The sequence below is a fragment of the Myotis nattereri genome (assembly GCF_964212035.1).
Source record: "Myotis nattereri genome assembly, chromosome: X".
In the NCBI taxonomy this organism is placed as follows: Eukaryota; Metazoa; Chordata; class Mammalia; order Chiroptera; family Vespertilionidae; genus Myotis; species Myotis nattereri.
The window spans coordinates 120,935,670-120,955,340 of record NC_138078.1 but is presented as its reverse complement, the minus strand read 5'-3'; the positions used below and the strand labels follow the sequence as shown (position 1 = coordinate 120,955,340).

General features: G+C 39.4%; 1 protein-coding gene across 2 annotated transcripts in view; it reads left to right on the top strand.

The window, feature by feature from the left end:
- FRMD7 (FERM domain containing 7) overlaps positions 1-19,671 on the top strand; it is a gene marked incomplete at both ends in the record, with an annotated part of 68,602 nt that overhangs the window by 29,818 nt on the left and 19,113 nt on the right. For both annotated transcript variants that reach the window (XM_081081148.1, XM_081081147.1), the window contains 2 exons: positions 15,955-16,059; positions 17,020-17,062. In XM_081081148.1, coding sequence (XP_080937274.1) covers positions 15,955-16,059; positions 17,020-17,062 — 148 coding nt within the window. The remainder of the gene's footprint in view (positions 1-15,954; positions 16,060-17,019; positions 17,063-19,671) is intronic.

Below are 19,671 nucleotides of genomic sequence, written 5' to 3'. Positions count from 1 at the left end.
GAATCACATAATATGTGACCTTTAGTGTTTGACTTCTGACAATTCTATTTTACAATTGAGGAAACTGAGGCTTAGAGAGATTAAATAGCCTCCCCAAGATCACCCCCCTTAGTGGTAGAGGTGTCAGAACTAGATCCAGGTGTGTCTGGCTCCAGAGCCACATTCTTAACCACCATGATGTGCTGCCTCCTCATATTTATTGCAGGTACTCAACACATTCTTGGAACTCTCATTTTTGGCCTTCTGTAACTGGATGCATTCTTTCCAAAATGCCTCACAAATCTTCATTATTTGAGAGTGTATTTAATGCTTGGAAAGAGCTAAATGTTATTAAGAGCAAGTAAAGGTAACTAAAGTGAGCTATCAAGCTGGGTCATTGCTATGGATTAAATTGTGTCCCATCTAACCTTCAAACAGGACTAAGGTGTCTATTTGGGGATAGGGATTTTTGGAAGTAATTAAGGTTAAATTAGGTCATAAGATTGGAACCCTAATTCCATAGGATTAGTGGTCTTATAAGAAGAGGGAGAGAGAAGAAGAATTATCTTCCTCTTTGCTTTGTGAGGACACAGCAAGAAGGCAGCCATCTGAAAGACAGGATGAGAAGTTTCACCAGAACCCAACAAGTCTGGCACTGTGATCTCAAACTTCCAGCCTCCAGAAGTATCAGAAATAAATTCCTGTTGTTTAAGCAACCCAGTATATAGTATTTTGTTATGGCAGGCAAAGCTAATACAGTCATATTTTGGGATAAAAAATGAGATATATCTATAAAATCAGAAGAATGAGTGATTATCATCTGTAACTTCAAGAACAATTTTCTTAGAAAAGCATGAGAAATATTTTGAATGTTGGAGTCAGCATTGGAAACAGGAGAAGCATCTATAAGACTCTTTGTATGGCACTATGCTTTTACATTTTATAATGTATATTGCATTTATTGGAAAATATAACAACCATAAGAAAAAACTAAAAGTAACCTATCCTGCTACTGTTAATAATATGCTATATTTTGTCTCAGTTTGTTATTTTTCTGAAATCTGAATTGTATAGTCTGTACTTTTTAAGTATATAATCAACATATTGATACATTACACTCCCCTTTACCAAATGTGGTCAAAGGTAGTTGTTGGTCAGTTGATAGATAATATTTGCTAAAGCATAATAAATATATTCATACATACAAACACCTTAAACTTTTTATTTTGATCTAAAATATATACTTTCATATTCATATACTAATCTTTTGATGTAGGGTCAAGACTTTTTTGAGTAAGGACTTCTGATTGGTTTCCCTTTGTCTTTCTTCCATAAAACATACCCATAATGCATCATATATAATTTTCAGCATTTGCTTATTTAACTTAGAACAAGAATGTAGATTCTGCAAAGAGTCCTTTCACAGTTTCCACCCCAAATATTTTATTACTATCATAACCAAAATTAATTTGACAGCACATTTTAGAAGATTTTTCTCCCTTATTGAGTTTTTGCAAAGTGATCAACTTGGTTTTCATAGAAACAACTCTTGTTTTAGTGCTCATAAATCTTTGGCATGCATAATTTAATTAAGTTGTGTAATAACAATTATAAAAATTGTTCAAGAAAATAATAATAATTATTATGTATGGGGCTCTATTCGTAGGTATAAAAGTGCATGATCATATTAGAGTAGCATACTAACCTTGAGCTTTCATCATGACATAAGCATCAGCCAATGCTTTATTTTTATTTATTTTTAAAAAATGCCTTATTGTTTAAAGTACTACATATGTCTCCTTTCCCCCCCATTGACCTCTCCCCGGCCACTACCACCCTCCAACATGCCCTCACCCCCCTAGTGTCTGTATCCATTGGTTATGCTTATATGCATGCATACAAGTCCTTTAAGTTGATCACTTACCTACCCCCCAAAACCTCCCCTGCCTTCCCTTGGAGGTTTGATGGTCTGTTCGATTCTTCTCTGTATCTGAATTTATTTTTGTTCATCAGTTTATATTGTTCATTATATTCCATAAATGAGTGATATCATGTGATATTTACCTTCCTCCGTTTGGATTATTTTGCTTAGCATAATGCTCTCCATGTCCATCCATGCTGTTGCAAATGGTAAGAGATCTTTCTTTTTTTACAGCAGCATAGCATTCCATTGTGTAGATGTACCACAGTTTTTTAATTGACACATCTGCTGATGGGCACTTAGGCTATTTCCAAAACTTAGCTATTGTAAATTGTGCTGCTATGAACATAGCAGTGCTTATATCCTTTCTGATTTCTTGGGATATATCCCTAGAAGTGGGATCACTGGGTCAAACGGGAGTTCCATTTTTAGTTTTTTGAGGAAACTTCATACTGTTCTCCACAGTGGCTGCAACAGTCTGCATTCCCACCATCAGTGCACAAGGGTTTCCTTTTTTCCACGTCCTCCCCAACACTTGTTGTTTATTGATTTGTTGATGATAGCCATTCTAACAGGTGTGAGATGGTACCTCATTGTCATTTTGATTTGCATCTCTCAGATGATTAGGGACTTTGAGCATGTTTTCATATGTCCCTTGGCTTTCTCTATGTCCACTTTCCAAAAATGTCTATTTAGACAGGTCCTTTGCCCATTTTTTGATTGGATTGTTTATCTTCCTTTTGTTAATATATATGAGTTCCCTATAAATTTTGGAGATTAAACCTTTATCAGAGATATCATTGGCAAATATGTTCTCCCATACAGTGGGCTTTCTTGTTGTTTTGTTGATGGATTCTTTGGCTGTACAAAAGTTTTTATTTTGATATAGTCCCAAATTTGTTTTCTCCTTAGTTTCCATTGCCGTGGGAACTGTACCTGTAAAGATATTGCTACGACATATTCTTCTAAGATTTATTCTTCTAAGATATTCTTCTAAGATTTTTGTGGTTTCCTGTCTTATGTTTAAGTCCTTTATCCATTTTGAGTTTATTTTTGTGTATGGTATAAGTTGGTGGTCTAGTTTCACTTTTTGCATGTATCTGCCCAATTTTCCCAACACAATTTATTGAAGAGACTGTCTTGACTTCACTGTATGCTCTTTTCTCCTTTGTCAAATATTAATTGAGCAAAATGGCTTGGGTCGATTTCTGGGTTCTCTGTTCTGTTCCATTTGTCTATATGTCTGTTCTTGTGCCAGTACCAGGCAGTTCTGAGAACAGTGAATTTATAGTATAGCTTGATATCTGGTACTGTGATCCCTCCAATTTTGTTCTTCTTTCTCAAGATTCCTGAGGCTATTCAGGGTCTTTTTTTATTATTCAAAATGAATTATTGGAGAGTTTGTTCTAGAACTGTGAACTATGACATTGGTATTTTAATGGGGATTGCATTGAATCAATAGATTGCTTTAGGTGGTATGGACATTTTAATGATGTTGACTTCACCAATCCATGAGTATAGTATATTCTTCCATTTATTTATGTCTTCCTCTATCTCTTTTTTCAATGTCCTGTAGATTCCCAGTACAGGTCATTTACCTCCTTAGTTAAGTTTATTCCTAGGTATCTTAAATTTTTTGTTGTAAGGTAAATGGGATTTTTTTTAGTTTTTCTTTCTGGGAGTTCATTATTGGTGTATAAAAAAGCCATAGATTTCTGGGTGTTAATTTTTTATCCTGCTACATTTCTGAAAAAAATTATTAAGTCTAGTAGTTTTTTGATGGAGTCTTTAAGGTTTTTATATACAATATCATGTCATCTGTGAATAATGACAGTTTTACTTCTTCGTTTCCAATTTGGATGCCTTTTATTTCTTCTTCTTGTCTTATTGCTATGGCTAGCACTTCCAGTACTATGTTGAACAGGAGTGGTAAAAGTGGGCATCCCTGTCTTGTTCCTGTTCTTAGGGGAAATGGTTTTAGTTTTTACCCATTGAGTACGATGTTGGCTTTATGTTTGTCATATAAGGCTTTTATTATGTTGAGTTATGATCCCTCTGTTCCCATTTTGCTGAGAGTTTTTATCAAGAAAGGGTGTTGGATTTTGCCAAATGCTTTTTCTGCATCAATTGATATGATTATATGATTTTTTTCTCTCAATTTTTTTATGTGATATATCACATTTATTGATTTGTGGATATTTTACCATCCTTTCATCCCTAGAATAAATCCTACTTGGTCATGGTGTATGATCTTTCTAATGTAATGCTGGATTCAATTTGCAAGAATTTTGTTAAGGATTTTAGCATCTATGTTCGTCAGGGATATTGGCCTGTAATTCTCTTTCCTTGTAGTGTCTTTATCTATATTTGGGATTAGGGTAATGCTGGCTTCATAGAAAGAGCTTGGAAGTGTTCCTTCTTCTTGGATTTTTTGAAATAGTTTGAGGGGGATAGTTTTTAGTTCTTTTAATGTTTGGTAAAACTCCCCCGTGACTCTGTCTGGATCAGGGCTTTTGTTTGTTGGAAGTTTTTTTTATTACTTCTCCAATTTCCTCCATAGTTATTGGCCTATTTAAAATTTTTTATTTTTGAAAAAAGGTAAACTTCCTGATTGAGTTTTCATAGGTCATATTTTTCTAGGAATATGTCCATTTCTTCTAGGTTGACCAATTTGTTGGAATAGAGTTGTTCATAGTATTTTTTACAATCCTTTATATTTCTGTGGAGTTTGTTGTTCACCTCTTCCATTTTTGATTTTGTTTATTTGAGTCCTCCCTCTTTGCATCTTGGTGAGTCTGACTAGAGGTTCATCAATCTTGTTTATCTTTTCAAAGAACCAGCTCATGGTTTTATTGATCTGTTGTATTATTGTTTTTTATCTCTATGCCATTTATTTCCATTCTGATCTTTTTTTTTTTGATTTTTTTTTTATTGCTTAAAGTATTACAAAGGGTATTACATATGTGTCCATTTTATCACCCCGCCCTAGACAGTCCCCAAGCCTCCCCTATCCCCCAGTGTCTTATGTCCATTGGTTATGCTTATATGCATGCATACAAGTCCTTTAGTTGATCTCTTACCCCCCTACCTCCTGCCCCCCAACCCTCCCCGGCCTTCCTGCTGCAGTTTGACAATCTGTTTGAGGCAGCTCTGCCTCTGTATCTATTATTGTTCAAAAGTTTATAATGGTCTCTATTATCCATGAATGAGTGAGATCATGTGGTATTTTTCCTTCATTGACTGGCTTATTTCACTTAGCATAGTGCTCTCCAGTTCCATCCATGACGTTGCAAATGGTAAGAGTTCCTTCCTTTTTACAGCAGCATAGTATTCCATCGTGTAGATGTACCACAGTTTTCTAATCCATTCATCTACTGATGGGCACTTAGGCTGTTTCCAGATCTTAGCTATGGTGAATTGTGCTGCTATGAACATAGGGGTGCATATATCCTTTCTGATTGGTGTTTCTGGTTTCTTGGGATATATTCCTAGAAGTGGGATCACAGGGTCAAATGGGAGTTCCATTTTCAGTTTTTTAAGGAAAATCCATACTGTCTTCCATAGTGGCTGCACCAGTCTGCATTCCCACCAGCAGTGCACAAGTGATCCTTTTTCTCCACATCCTCTCCAGCACTTGTCGTTTGTTGATTTGTTGATGATAGCCAGTCTGACAGGTGTGAGATGATACCTCATTGTTGTTTTGATTTGCATCTCTCGGATGATTAGTGACTTTGAGCATGTTTTCATATGTCTCTTGGCTTTCTGAATGTCCTCTTTTGAAAGGTGTCTATTTAGGTCCTTTGCCCACTTTTTGATTGGATTGTTTATCTTCCTTTTGTTGAGTTGTATGAGTTCCCTATAAATTTTGGAGATTAGGCCCTTATCAGATATGACATTGGCAAATATGTTTTCCCACACAGTGGGTTTTCTTGTTGTTTTGTTGATGGTTTCTTTTGCTGTGCAGAAGCTTTTTATTTTGATGAAGTCCCATTTGTTTATTTTCTCTTTAGTTTCAAGTGCCCTAGGAGCTGTGTCAGTGAAGAAATTGCTTCGGCATATGTCTGAGATTTTGTTGCCTTTGGATTCTTCTAGAATTTTTATGGTTTCCTGTCGTACATTTAAGTCCTTTATCCATTTTGAGTTTATTTTTGTGTATGGTGTAAGTTGGTGGTCTAGTTTCATTTTCTTGCATATATCTGTCCAATTTTCCCAACACCATTTATTGAAGAGACTATCTTGGCTCCATTGTATGTTCTTGCCTCCTTTGTCAAATATTAATTGAGCATATTGGTTCGGGCCGATTTCTGGGCTCTCTATTCTATTCCATTGATCTATATGCCTATTCTTGTGCCAGTACCAGGCAGTTTTGAGAACAGTGGCTTTGTAATACAACTTGATATCTGGTATTGAGATCCCACCTACTTTGTTCTTTTTCAGGATTGCTGCAGCTATTCGGGGTCTTTTTTTATTCCAGATGAATTTTTGGAGAGTTCGTTCTAGATCTATGAAGTATGCCATTGGTATTTTAATGGGAAGTGCGTTGAATTTATAGATTGCTTTGGGTAGTATGGACATTTTAATGATGTTGATTCTACCAATCCAGGAACACGGTATGTTCTTCCATCTGTTTATGACTTCCTCTATATCTTTTTTCAACGTCCTGTAGTTTTCTGAGTAGAGGTCTTTTACCTCTTTAGTTAAGTTGATTCCTAGGTAGCTTAATTTTTTTGGTGCAATGGTAAACGGGATTGCTTTTATAATCTCTCTTTCTGAAAGTTCACTACTGGTGTATAGAAATGCCTCAGATTTCTTGGGGTTAATTTTGTATCCTGCTACATTGCCAAATTCATGTATTAAGTCTAGTAGCTTTTGGATGGAGTCTCTGGGGTTTTGTATGTATAATATCATGTCGTCTGCAAATAAGGACAGTTTTACTTCCTCTTTTCCAATTTGGATGCCTTTTATTTCTTCTTCTTGCCGAATTGCAATGGCTAACACTTCCAGTACTATGTTGAACAGGAGTGGTGAGAGGGGGCATCCCTGTCTTGTTCCTGTTCTTAGGGGAAATGGTGTTAGTTTTTGCCCATTGAGTATGATGTTGGCTGTGGGCCTGTCATATATGGCTTTTATTATGTTGAGGTATGATCCTTCTACTCCCACCTTGCTGAGAGTTTTTATCAAAAATGGGTGTTGAATTTTGTCAAATGCTTTTTCTGCATCAATTGATATGACCATGTGGTTTTTTTCTTTCAGTTTGTTTATGTGATGTATCACGTTTATTGATTTGCGGATATTGTACCATCCTTGCATCCCTGGGATAAATCCTACTTGGTCATGGTGTATGATCTTTCTGATGTACTGCTGGATCCGATTTGCTAAGATTTTGTTGAGGATTTTGGCATCTATGTTCATGAGGGATATTGGCCTGTAGCCATTCTGATCTTTATTACTTCCTTCCTTCTGCTCACTCTGGGCTTTTCTTGTTGCTCTCTTTCTAATTCTTTAAGTTGTAGAGTTAGATAATTCATTACCAGTTTTTCTTGTGTTTTTTCTTTGTTTGTTTGTTTTTTTTTTGTTTTTTTGAGGTAGGTCTGTAATGCTATGAACTCCCCTCTCAGGACTGCTTTCACTGTGTCCCATGCATTTTGGATTGTTGTGTTTTCATTGTTATTTGTTACCAGGCTGCTTTTTATTTCTTCTTTGATCTCCTTGGTAACCCAATCATTGTTTAATAACATGCTATTTAGCCTCCAAGTGTTTGAATTTTTTGATTGTTTTTATTGTAGTTGATTTCTAACATTATACCATTGTGATCTGAGAAGATCCTTAATATGATTTCAGTCTTCTTGAATTTGAAGAGATTTTTACTGTTCCCCAATATGTGGTCTTTATTTGAAAATGTTCTATATGCACTTGAGAAGAATGTATATTCTGTAGCTATGGGGTAAAATGTTCTGAAGATGTCAATTAAGTCCACCTGATCTAGTGAGTCATTTAGAATTGCTGTTTCTTTGTTGATTTTTGGTCTAGAGCAGTGGTCGGCAAACTGTGGCTCCACAAACCGTGGCTCGTGAGCCACATGCAGCTCTTTGACCCCTTGAGTGTGGCTCTTCCACAAAATATCAGCTCTTCCACAAAATACCGACTTCTGTGCATGGGCCATGAAGTTTCAATCGCACTGTACGTGCACACCTGCACATGGTATTTTGTAGAAGAGCCACACTCAAGGGGCCAAAGAGCTGCATGTGGCTTGCGAGCCGTGGTTTGCTGACCACGGGTCTAGAGGATTTATCCAGTGATGTCAATGGGGTGTTAAAGTCCCCTACTATGATTGTATTGCTGTTGATCTCTCTCTTGATATCTTCCAGAAGTTTTTTTAAAAATGTATTTAGGTGCTCCTACATTGAGTGCATATATGCTTACCAGAGTTATATACTGTTGTATCAATCCCTGTAGTATTATGAAGTGGCCTTTTTAATCTTCTGTATGGCCTTCACTTTGAGGTCTATGTTGTCAGATATAAGTATTGATACCCCAGGTTTGTTTGTTTTTTTCATTTCAATTTGCCCGAAAATTATTTTTCCAATCCCTTCACTTTCAGTCTGTGTGAGTCCCTTGTTCTGAGGTCAGTCTCTTATAGACAGCATATATATATATATATATATATATATATATATATATATATATATATATAATGTTTTCTTTTTTAAAATATATTTTATTGATTTTTTACAGAGAGGAAGGGAGAGGGATAGAGAGTTAGAAACATTTATGAGAGAGAAACATCGATCAGCTGCCTCCTGCACACTCCCTACTGGGGATGTGCCCACAACCGAGGTACATGCCTTTGACCGGAATCGAACCTGGGACCCTTGGGTACACAGGCTGACACTCTATCCACTGAGCCAAACCGGTTAGGGCTGGATCATGTTTTCTTATTCATTCGGCCACTCAATGTCTTTTGATTGTAGCATGTAACCATTTACATTTAAGGTTATTATTAATAGGTTCTTGTATGTAGCCATTTTTATTCTTTATGCCTATGTTCCTTCTTCACTTTCTATTTATTTTATTTTATTTTTACAACAGTCCCTTTAGCATTTCTTGCATTGCGGCTTGGTATGATGAACTCCCTTAGCTTTTTTTTTTTTTTTGTCTGTAATGCTCCTGAATTTTCCCTTCAATTTTGAAGGGGATAGAGTATCCCTTGCTGGGTATAGTATTCTTGAATTCAGTCCCTTGATTTGCATCACTTTGTATACTTCATTCCATTCCCTTCTGGCCTGGTGTGTTTCCATTGAGAAATCATTTGATAATCTAATGGGTGATCCCTTATAAATAACTCTCTGTTTCTCTCTTCCAGCCTTTAAGATTCTCTCTTTGTCATTAACGTTTGCCATTGTAATTATGACATGTCTTGGTGTGGGTCTTTTCAGGTTCATCTTGTTTGGGACTCTCTGTGCTTGTGTGACTTTTTTCTTCCCCAAATCAGGGAAATTTTCTGTCATAATTTTTCAAATAGGTTTTATAATCCTTGCACCTCCTGCTTTCTAATTTTTTTCTCCAATTGCTGTTCAGATTGGGTGGTTTTTTTGTGATTTTTTTCGCCTGTCTTCTAACTCACTAATTTGGTCCTCTGCTTCTTCTAGTCTACTGTTCAAACCTTCTATTTTGTGTTTTTATTGTAGCTGTATCATTCTTCATTTCCCCTTGATTTTTATTTATTTATTTTTATTGTTTAAAGTATTACAAGTAGTAGTACATATATCTCCTTTTTTCCCCCAATTGGCCTTCCCCCAGCCTCCCCTACAACAAGGTGCATGCCATCACCCCCTTCCCAGTGTCTTGTGTCCATTGGTTATGCTTATATGCATACATGCAAGTCCTTTGGTTGATCTGTTACCTCTCCCTGCCCCCCATCCCTCCCCAGCCTTCCCACTGTCATTTGACAGTCTGTTTTATGCTTCTCTGCCTCTGTATCTATTTTTGTTCATCAGTTTATAATGTTCTTTATTATCCATAAATGAGTGAGATCATGTGGTATTTACTTTCACTGACTGGCTTATTTCACTTAGCATAATGCTCTCCAGTTTCATCCATGCTGCTGCAAATGGTAAGAATTCCTTCTTTTTTTATAGCAACATAGTATTCCATTGTGTAAATGTACTACTGTTTTCTAATCCACTCATCTGCTGATGGGTACTTAGGCTGTTTCCAAATCTTAGCTATTGTAAATTGTGCTTCTATGAACATAGGGGTGCATATATCCTTTCTGATTGGTGTTTCTGTTTTCTTGGGATATATTCCTAGAAATGGTATTACTGGGTCAAATGGCAGTTCCATTTTTAATTTTTTGAGGAAACTCCATACTATTTTCCACAGTGGCTGCACCAGTCTGCATTCCCACCATCAGTGAAGGAGGGTTCTTTTTTCTCCACATTCTCTCCAGCACTTGTCATTTCATTTCCCCTTGATTCTTACCTAAGTTGTTGATTTTCTCATTCCACCAGTTTAGAAACAGTATGACCCTTACTCTGAATTCTTTTTCTGACATATTGCATGCCTCTGTTTCATTTAGTTTCTCTCCTGGTGACCCCTTCCTTTTCTTTCCTTTTGGGGTTTCTTTGTCTTCCCATTTTTGCTGTCTTTTTTTTTGGCCCTGGGCTCCCTGCTTGGGGTCTGAGGTGTTGCAGCCCCTAGCGGTTCAATTATCTGGGACTGGCTAGACTGGAGCCTGGGTGTGCCTTGAGTTTTACACCTTTATTGTCTCTGCTCTGAGTTGTACCCCCTTCTCCCCCAGTTCTGGTCCCTTACTGGTCCACTTCAGAATCTTGGAGTCAGTGGGGGCACATGCACAATTCCTTTGGTTTGTAATTCCCTGTGAGGTCTCAGAGCCCTCTGGCATACAATTCACTGTGAATCCCCAGCACCCAAGGCAGGATGGCACCCTAGGTCCCTCTGGCAGCACACATCCAACATGGTCCCATGACCTGTGGCTGGGCTCACTAGGTCCCACCAGCAGCTCTGACTTGGTCAAGGGGTAGGGCATGCACTAGGTGACAGCTCTGTCTGTGTGGTGGGTGGAGGGAGGTGGAGCCTGCACTAGCCCGAAGGCTCTGACCAAGCTAGGGGGCAGAGCCTGTGGCCTGCTTGGCAGTAGGGGCCCCCAGTCCGAGTCTCACCAAGGGGTCCAGTTGCCAAGTCACATAGGGCCTATGGCTGAACCAGTGTGGTTGTAAGGAGGGGTGCACTCCAAGACTCACCAAAGTGTCTAGTTGCCAAGTCTCACGGGGCCTGTGGTGAAGCTGCAGGCTTGGCAGGAGGGTCCCACACTCCAAGACTCACAGATGGGTCCAGGCACGGAGTTGCCTAGGGCCTGTGTCTGAAGCGGCGGGCTTGGTGGGAGGGAAGCACACTCCAGTGCTCACAGGAGCCTGCAGCTGGGGAGGCTGGAGTCCCAGGGTCTGTGGGTCTGCAGATGAGGTAGCAGGTCTTTGGCCAGAGTGGCTGAAGGGTCCAGGATGGTGTCTGAGGCCAGTCTGGGTGTAGATGAGGCTGGGCTCCTAGTCACAGCAGCTTTACCCTTCAAGATGGCGTGGTTTCTGTGCCAGAGCCAGCCACCCAGGAGTGCTTACAGTGGTAGCAGGGGCTCCCCATTTAGGAGAGCCGGGTCTGCCATCCCCAGAGACTCTTGTGGGATCTAACTGTCCCTCCCTCACACACACACACACACACACACACACACACACACACACACCACACCAGTCTACATATTCCCCTTTTGCTCCCTCACTCACATTCTCCCCCTCCCTGCCATCCTGCCGGCTGCCATCTTCAAATCCTCCCATCAGCCAATGTTTTAGAGGGGTAATGGAATGCATTATCTGCGCTTTGTTGAGCAGAAATTGGTTAAGATGTTACAGAGAACTGGAATAAATCAAGCAATGCTCAGAGAGTTTGGAAGTACACTTTACTCACCGCTGTGGGCTTAGAGAAAATGAATTCAAATTCTAAGCCAAGCTACAAGCAGAACTTCCCTTTTTATGAAAGAGCCAGCCCTATGTGTGCTTAGTGGTTATCTCTCTGGTGGCCTTGAAAACTACACAGTTCTATCCAATTAAAAAATGCACCTGGCATGGCATTGAGAGTATGGGGGTTTCTAGTCTCTGGCCTACAAGGTCAGACAGCTAAGTTTATCTTCCTCATTATTCAAGCAGGCTAAAGCAGGCTAGAAAGCAAAGTTATTTTTTTTTTTAGAATAAGAGGCCGTCTAAAGAATAGCAGAGAATTCCAAACAGTAGTTTTACAAAATAGGGGTTAACTTTCTCAAAGAGAGTTTTTACATCCTTGCTCATTTAAAAAAATAAATCTAGATATGTACAGAATAACAAGTTAAAGTTCCCTTTAACCTATGCTCTCTGCAGAGAAAATGCTCTTAACATTTGGAATGTATCAGTCCAGACTCTTCTATGCATTTATCTTTACATGTGCATGCCTTAAGTTATATGATTTACCAGACACTGTACTAAGACGTTGATGTGAATTATCTTGTTTAATCCTTACAACACCTTTATGAGAATACTACTGTTATTTTCATTCTATAGATTCATAAACCTAGGCTCAGAAAGGTTCAGTAAATTTCTCTAGGCCACATAGTGACTAATTTATTCTTCCTCCTGCGAGAACTGTCTTAATTAATGTATATTAATCAAGTTTAATGTTTGGATCCATTACTTTCTTTTTAAAAGTATGTTTTTATTGATTGTTAGAAAGAGACAAAGGGAGAGGCAGAAAGAGAGAGAGAGAGAAAGAGAGAGAAACATTTATGGAATAGAAACATTGGTCAGCTGCCTCCTGCACACACCTTACTGGGGATTGAGCCTGAAACCGGGCATGTGCCCTGACTGGGAATTGAACTGGCAACCTCTTAGTGCATGGGATGATGCTCAACCAACTAACCACAAGTGCCAGGGCCCATTCATTTCTTCAGTAAACATTTATTGAGAATGGCCATTCTTGGCCAGGTACTGAACATAAAGCCATGTATTCAAACGCATGGTTTCTGTCTTAAGGTGTCTGAAAAAGGTGGGTGAATCTGTGACCTAAAAGATTCCCCCCAATCTTAGTAAATAGATAGAGCAGGATTATAATTCAGGTTTTTAAAAACAATTGCTTTATATGATTCCTCTAAGTGCACAGACATTTTGGTAGATTGTTGTTTGTTTGTTTTTTGTTTTGTTTTTTAATTTTTTTTTAGAGGTGGTCAACTTGAATATTATTGTTTTCATGAGAAGATAAGCTTGGAGCTCCCAGAAATCAGTGTCCAATTGTGAAGACCCAGTTTGTAAATTGCAGACCATAAATACACATTGTGAAACGTTTTATATATATAACGCTCTACTATAATCCAAGGATGATTGGGATATGATGGGATGCAAACTTGGAGTTCTAATTCCCTAAGTGGGAGGACTGTGGTAAAGAGTTTAGATCCACTAAGGAGCTTGATTAAAATATCGAAAAGTGGTAGCTTAAACAAGAACAAACAATTGAAAAGAGAATCAGAAGTCCAGAAAAGAGAAAATAAGAAAGTTGTATATAAAGAGATATTATGAGGAAAAGAATCATAACATAAAAATTGAGGAATTGGATCATAATGTTTGAAAAAATTTAAAGGCTACATGTTGAGACAGAACCAAGACCTTACCTATTATGCAACACATTCCACAATGCTGACCAATTTCAACGTACACTATGGAGGACTAAAGGGAAATGTCTCTCCCCAAGATGGGGGTGGAGAAATTGAGCCACATGAGTGTCTGACCTTCAAATGCATAAATGCCAAAGGCATTTAAAGCCAGTTGGCAACATGTACTGGGATGGAAGAATCAGGGGATTATTCTTATAAACATATTATGGGATCTTACATAAGGGAGCAAAAAGGAAGCCTTGATTGGAAACCTTACAAGAATGGCTATATATTCTTTGTGACTGCTGAAACATTTACATGTACAAACACATGGAATGTGGTGGCTATGATGGAGAGGATTAAGCACCAGGATGGGGAAAAAAATAATAAAAAATGAGGAAGAAAGTGAAAAATGTTGAATTTCTTAAATTGTTTGCAAAGAAACTGGAACCTGTGACGGAATTTAGTTCACATGACTGAAGTGTTTCTTTGGTGTAGGAAAAAATATTGCTGTCATATCTGTCTTTAGAAAAAATTTTTAATAAGAAAAATTTTGTGGTAGCTCCTTGCCTGGAGGACTTTAAAAATAGAAATGATTTCATCTGTCTGGAATGGTCTGTGTCAGCACTTGCCCTAGGCAAAAACTTCCCCTCCCTCCTCCCTACCAGACAACCCCTCCCCCACTGCCCCTTTCCATGCCCTACAACTTCTGCCATGACACCTTTTTCCTGGACCATAGTTCTAATGTGACCTTCCACAAAAAATCAAACCCCTTTCCTTCAGCTCACTCAAAGTGCTAGGGATGCAGTAGGTTTCACCCTTTGTGGCCTACTTGCATTTAAAAATATGATCCTGGTTAACCCACAGGAATACCCAGTTGGTGGAAGTTGGGACAGAATAACCAAGTGGAGAGAAGTCCAGGGGAGAGGGGAGTATTTTTGGTTGCTGGGGGAAGGGGGAGGGGTAACCCGCCTTCCTGGAAGCTATTAAATCCCAGATGTGGGCTTAGTTCAGTGTGGTACTGTCTTGAGGGAGCCAGCAGGGAGAGGAGAGAAGGTGGCTGGATTTTTGACCTCTCAAGTTTGCTGTTAATTCTATGGGTCAGTGATTTCCAACTACATTTCCCTGCACCCGGCTTTCCTTGCAGCACTCTAGCACCGTGTGACTTGGCTTTAACTAGGGATTTTCAGCATCGTCTTTGTGGCTAATAGCCTGTGCCCAAATGTGCCATCACAGTCCTCCCTGCAAACATCAACCCTGGGGTTCAGCAGCCACACTCAGCTCAGAGAGATTTTCACAGAGAATTTTTCAAAGCTCCAGTTCTCAGAGAAGCATAAGAAATGGGCTGTTTTGTGCCCACAGTGTGTGTGGGCTTCATGAAAAACAAAAAACAAAAAGCAACAAAACAAAACATGTGGCTTTCTGTGAATGAAATGAAAAGCTGCCAAAAGAAATCTACTCAAGGAGTTCATATGAGTAATTTGGTAAACTTCATATTGGATCAACAAACATTCAGGAGCTCCTACTATGTGCCAGGCTCTGTTAGACCTGGTGCATACCAAGAAAGAAAAAAAACAATGTCCCTTTATGAAGGAATTCAGTCTAACAGACGTCCTGTGTAAGAAATGACACATTTGAGGTAAGCAAGGGTGCTCTTAGCTCAACCTGTTGCTGATAGGTTCCAGAGAAGGCTGCCTATCCCAGGGAAATGACATCTGAGCAGAGTAGGAGTAAGCCAAACCAAAGAAAGGTGGGGAGTGTGGTCTGTGTAGAAGGAATGATATGAGCAGAAGCATGGAGGAATGAAACTACTTGACATGCGTGGGGAACGAGGAGCAGGCTGTAATTATTAGAGCAAAGTGTTGGGGGGGGCAAGAAATGAGGCTGGAGGGGCAGGTGGAGCTGCCTTAGGGAGAGAGGGCTAGCTTATGATGCTAAGGAGAATAGGTTTTATCCTGAGGGGAATCACTGAAGGATTTTAAGCAGGTTAGATCTGCATCTTGATTAAACTGTCAATTTCAGGAAAATCATTCAAATTGCCTGTGTGATGAATTGATTAAAGAATTCTATTGAAAGGGTAGATTTTCAGGTCTAGCCATAGTTAAGTTCAAGGCTCTGTTTTTCCAAGAGGATTTATCATTAGTCTGAGACCTTTTAAGGTATACCCTTAAAACAATTTATAGATAGATGCATGGATCTACCAGTAAAACTCAACATCTTTTGGGGGTAGGGGGGGGATGCAGCACTTCTAAATAGTGCTTAAGGGAAACAGTGTTTGAAGAGCCTTATCACTTCTACCATTTATGCACACTGCAGTGATATCGGGTTAGGAATGCAAATTGTGCTATGGTCTCTTTGTTTTGTTCAGCAAAAGTCATCCGGGAAGGCGCTGTTTAACCTGAGTTGCAGCCATCTAAACCTTGCTGAAAAGGAATATTTTGGACTAGAATTCTGTAGCCATTCTGGAAATAATGTAAGTTGGTTCTTCGTGTCTACAACTGCTTGTAAATGCAGTTTGCAGCTAGGTATATAAGGCTCAAACCACTGACTGAAAATGGAAAAAAAGTTAAACCCTTGCAAAATAACTTCTCTGTTAAGTCACCTCAATTTGCCAAACACAAACTCTTCTGCCCCATGCTCCTCTTTTGTCACTCAGTGAACAGCTATCTATGCTTTATCTATTTTGACTTTCCAGAGGTTGAACCTCAACTTCCAGAATTGACTCCTAAACTCTCTAATGCAGTGGTTTTCAACCTGTGGGTCGCAATCCCTTTGGCTGTTGAACAACCCTTTCACAGGGGTCACCTAAGACCATCCTGCATATCAGATATTTACATTGCGATTCATAACAGTAGCAACATTACAGTTATGAAGTAGCAACGAAAATAATTTTATCGTTGGGTCACAACATGAGGAACTGTATTTAAAGGGCCAGAAGGTTGAGAACCACAGCTCTAATGAGTCTTCAGGGGACTTTCCTTTCCCCTCTCTAAAGTCTTAATATTCCCAATATTCTTCCTGCTGTGTCCTCCCTGTTATCTGGCACCTTCCCAGAAAGGCTCATTATATCTGTTAAGCTGGCATTTGGGGGCTGTAGTATTCAAACATGGAGCCAAATGCCTTCATTAGTTTTTATAGCAACTAATGAGCCTTGTATATGACACCTCTGTCATCTGACAGGCAGGGGAGCAGTGATTCAAATGCCAACAACAAAGAGGTTATAGATCAATAATGTTCACTGTCATTGAGAAAATACAAGGGGGCAGATTGAGTGTGGTGGAGGTACCTCACCTCAGTCATTGTTGTTTCTATTTTTAGAAGTCTAAATAGTTTTGGTATTTATTTATTTCATGTTTACTTTTATCGGGTACCAAAAAAGAAAGATGCATTCAATGTCATGTTCTACCAGTTTTTTTCATTAATATTATTGCAGGTCTGGTTGGAACTTCTGAAGCCTATTACAAAACAAGTAAAAAGTAAGTATAGAAAATAATTTAAGGAATATAATTCCCAGCTAAAACTTAAGAATATTTCAGTAGTGCCACACTATTCCTCACATTAATATAAGGGAAGAAAATGGCTTTGATGTATTATTTTAATCCTTCATACGTCTAGTAAATTCAGCAATTTAGAAAATCATTTTAACTTTCCTTGAGATGAAGAAAATCATGCTGCTGGATCTTTGATTGAATTTGAAGAAGCCTGGTAATTATAGCACTCTGTGGATTGGCTCTGGGAATATATTTCAGGTTCTAGCATTACAAACGTTTGAGCATCCTTAATGTTAATCTGCAATGCCACTCACCTTCTGCCTGAAGATGTTTTTGTTTTATCCTGTCACAGACATTATTCATTCATTTCAGTTCATATTTGAGTGCCTACAATTATGAAATATACCTCCCCTATATATCACAATCTAGTGTGGTGATTCTCAAATTTTAGTGTGTATTAGGATTATTTGGAGTTCTTGTTAAAATACAGATTATTGGGCCTCATTCCTGCATTTTCAACAAATTCCACTGGTGTTTCTGATGCTGGTGGATTTCAGTCAACACTTTGTGAAACATTTTCTTATACTGTCTCTTCTCTCACCTGTTCTTTACATGCTGGTGCTTTCCATAGCTCAGTCTCTTCCCCACCGCAAAATGATAATGTCACATTATTCCAACAGCTTCTGAACTGATTCTCCCTAACTCATCATATACACTACTCCCAAAGGGAACTATTGAAAATACCAGTCTGACCACATCACTGTTCTGCTTACAAAGCTTTCATGGCTCCATATTGCCCTTAGAATAAAGTACAAACTCATTAGCACGATCCATAAAACACTGGACTCTGCCTGCATTTCTAGCTTTACTTCTGCCACTGATCACTTTGTAGCATATTCCTACCCCTCCTGATTTTGGCTAAACTAACTTCATCTGTAGGCTTCACAGATAAAATAAAGGATGCCAAACTAAGTTGGAATTTCCAATAAACAAAGGATAATTTCCTTGTATATGTATGTCCCATGCAATCACTTACCTGAAATTCAAATTTAACTGGGAATCCTGTATTTTATTTGGTAAATCTAGCAACCCTACTCAGATTTCAATTCTCATAGGAAGCTTTCCTTTACCTTCTCCAAACTCTTTTGTTCCCCTCATGTGCTTCCCCAGTACTCAGTGCTTATAACACTTGGTGGCACTGTAATTGTCTGTCTAGATGTCTGTCTCTTATACCAGAATATGAGTGCTTTATTGTCATTTTATTTCCAACTAGAGGCCCAGCGCACGAAATTGTGTGGATAGGGTCCTTAGGGCCTAGCCTCCTGCCATCAGGGCCATTTTCTCCCCAATCACCAGTGCCCAGGTTGAACGCCGCCTCAGCCACCAGGCTGTCAGGCCGTTGGGATCACCAGCTCATCCCTGGCTGCTTGGGGGCTCAGGCCTGCGGGAAAGCAGGTGCTGGTGACTTCACCTCCACCCGTGTACACTGGGCCGACCGCTGATGGAACGGCTGCCCAGTCGGGGCTGCTCATGCTGCTGCCACCACTGCCGCTGCTGCTGGGGCTTGAGGTGCTGAGGGAAGCTGCGGAGCATGTCCCGGACCTACCTGCCTCAGAGTGAGCGGCCTCGAGTGGGCGGCATACATCAAGGGCAGGCCCAGCGCACATGCATGGAAGTGAATTCACTGGTGCCTGCTTTCCCGCAGGCCTGAGCCCCCGAGCAGCTGTGGATGAGCTGGTGATTCCAACGGCCTGACAGCCAGCCTGGTCCTCCCGCCACCCATCCCGATTCCCCTGTTCACCATCGCTGATCCATCAGAGCCTGCAGGCCAGGGGCAGGGACCAAGAGGTCAGCTGTTCAGACCACTCACCAGTCCCCAGTCCTGCCTGGCCCTGCTTGTGGGCCAGGGGGGAGAGACCGAGAGATGCTCAATGCACCTCATGGTGACCAGTCATTTGGTTGTCATGGTCATCACAGACACTGGCTATATATATATATATATATATATATATATATATATATATATATATATATATACATATATAGTCTACTACAGTGCTTGGCTTAAAAAAGCACTCACAAATATTTGCTGAATTATGCTAAATTCTGCAAGCCTCAGAGTTACTGATTTTCAATGCAAGTAGGAATGAAGGCAAGTAGATATGTTTTAATGTAGATTTTAAGATACATAGAGGCATCAGACCATACTTTTTCTGGTTCCCTTTATGAGATCCTTCAACCAGGTGATACTCACCTGCTTTTAAAGCAGGATACTTCTCTCAACCAGGAATGCAGAATTCAAAGAAGCAAGTGGGACATTTTTCAAAATGAGGCACTTCTTAAGAGAGGACACAGTAGACCCCTAAGAGGCACATCTTTAGGAAAAGAAACTCAAAGGGAAGGAGGGTAGGAAGAGGGTCAGGAGAACATTCTTAATTGCTATTCACATAGAGGCACAATAGAGAAATAGCAGCATCTTACAAATGTGAAAAATTAAATGTCTGTGAGGGAGTGATGGGGAGAGGAGGGAAGATAGAGGGGATATATATATATATATATATATATATATATATATATATATATACACCTATAAC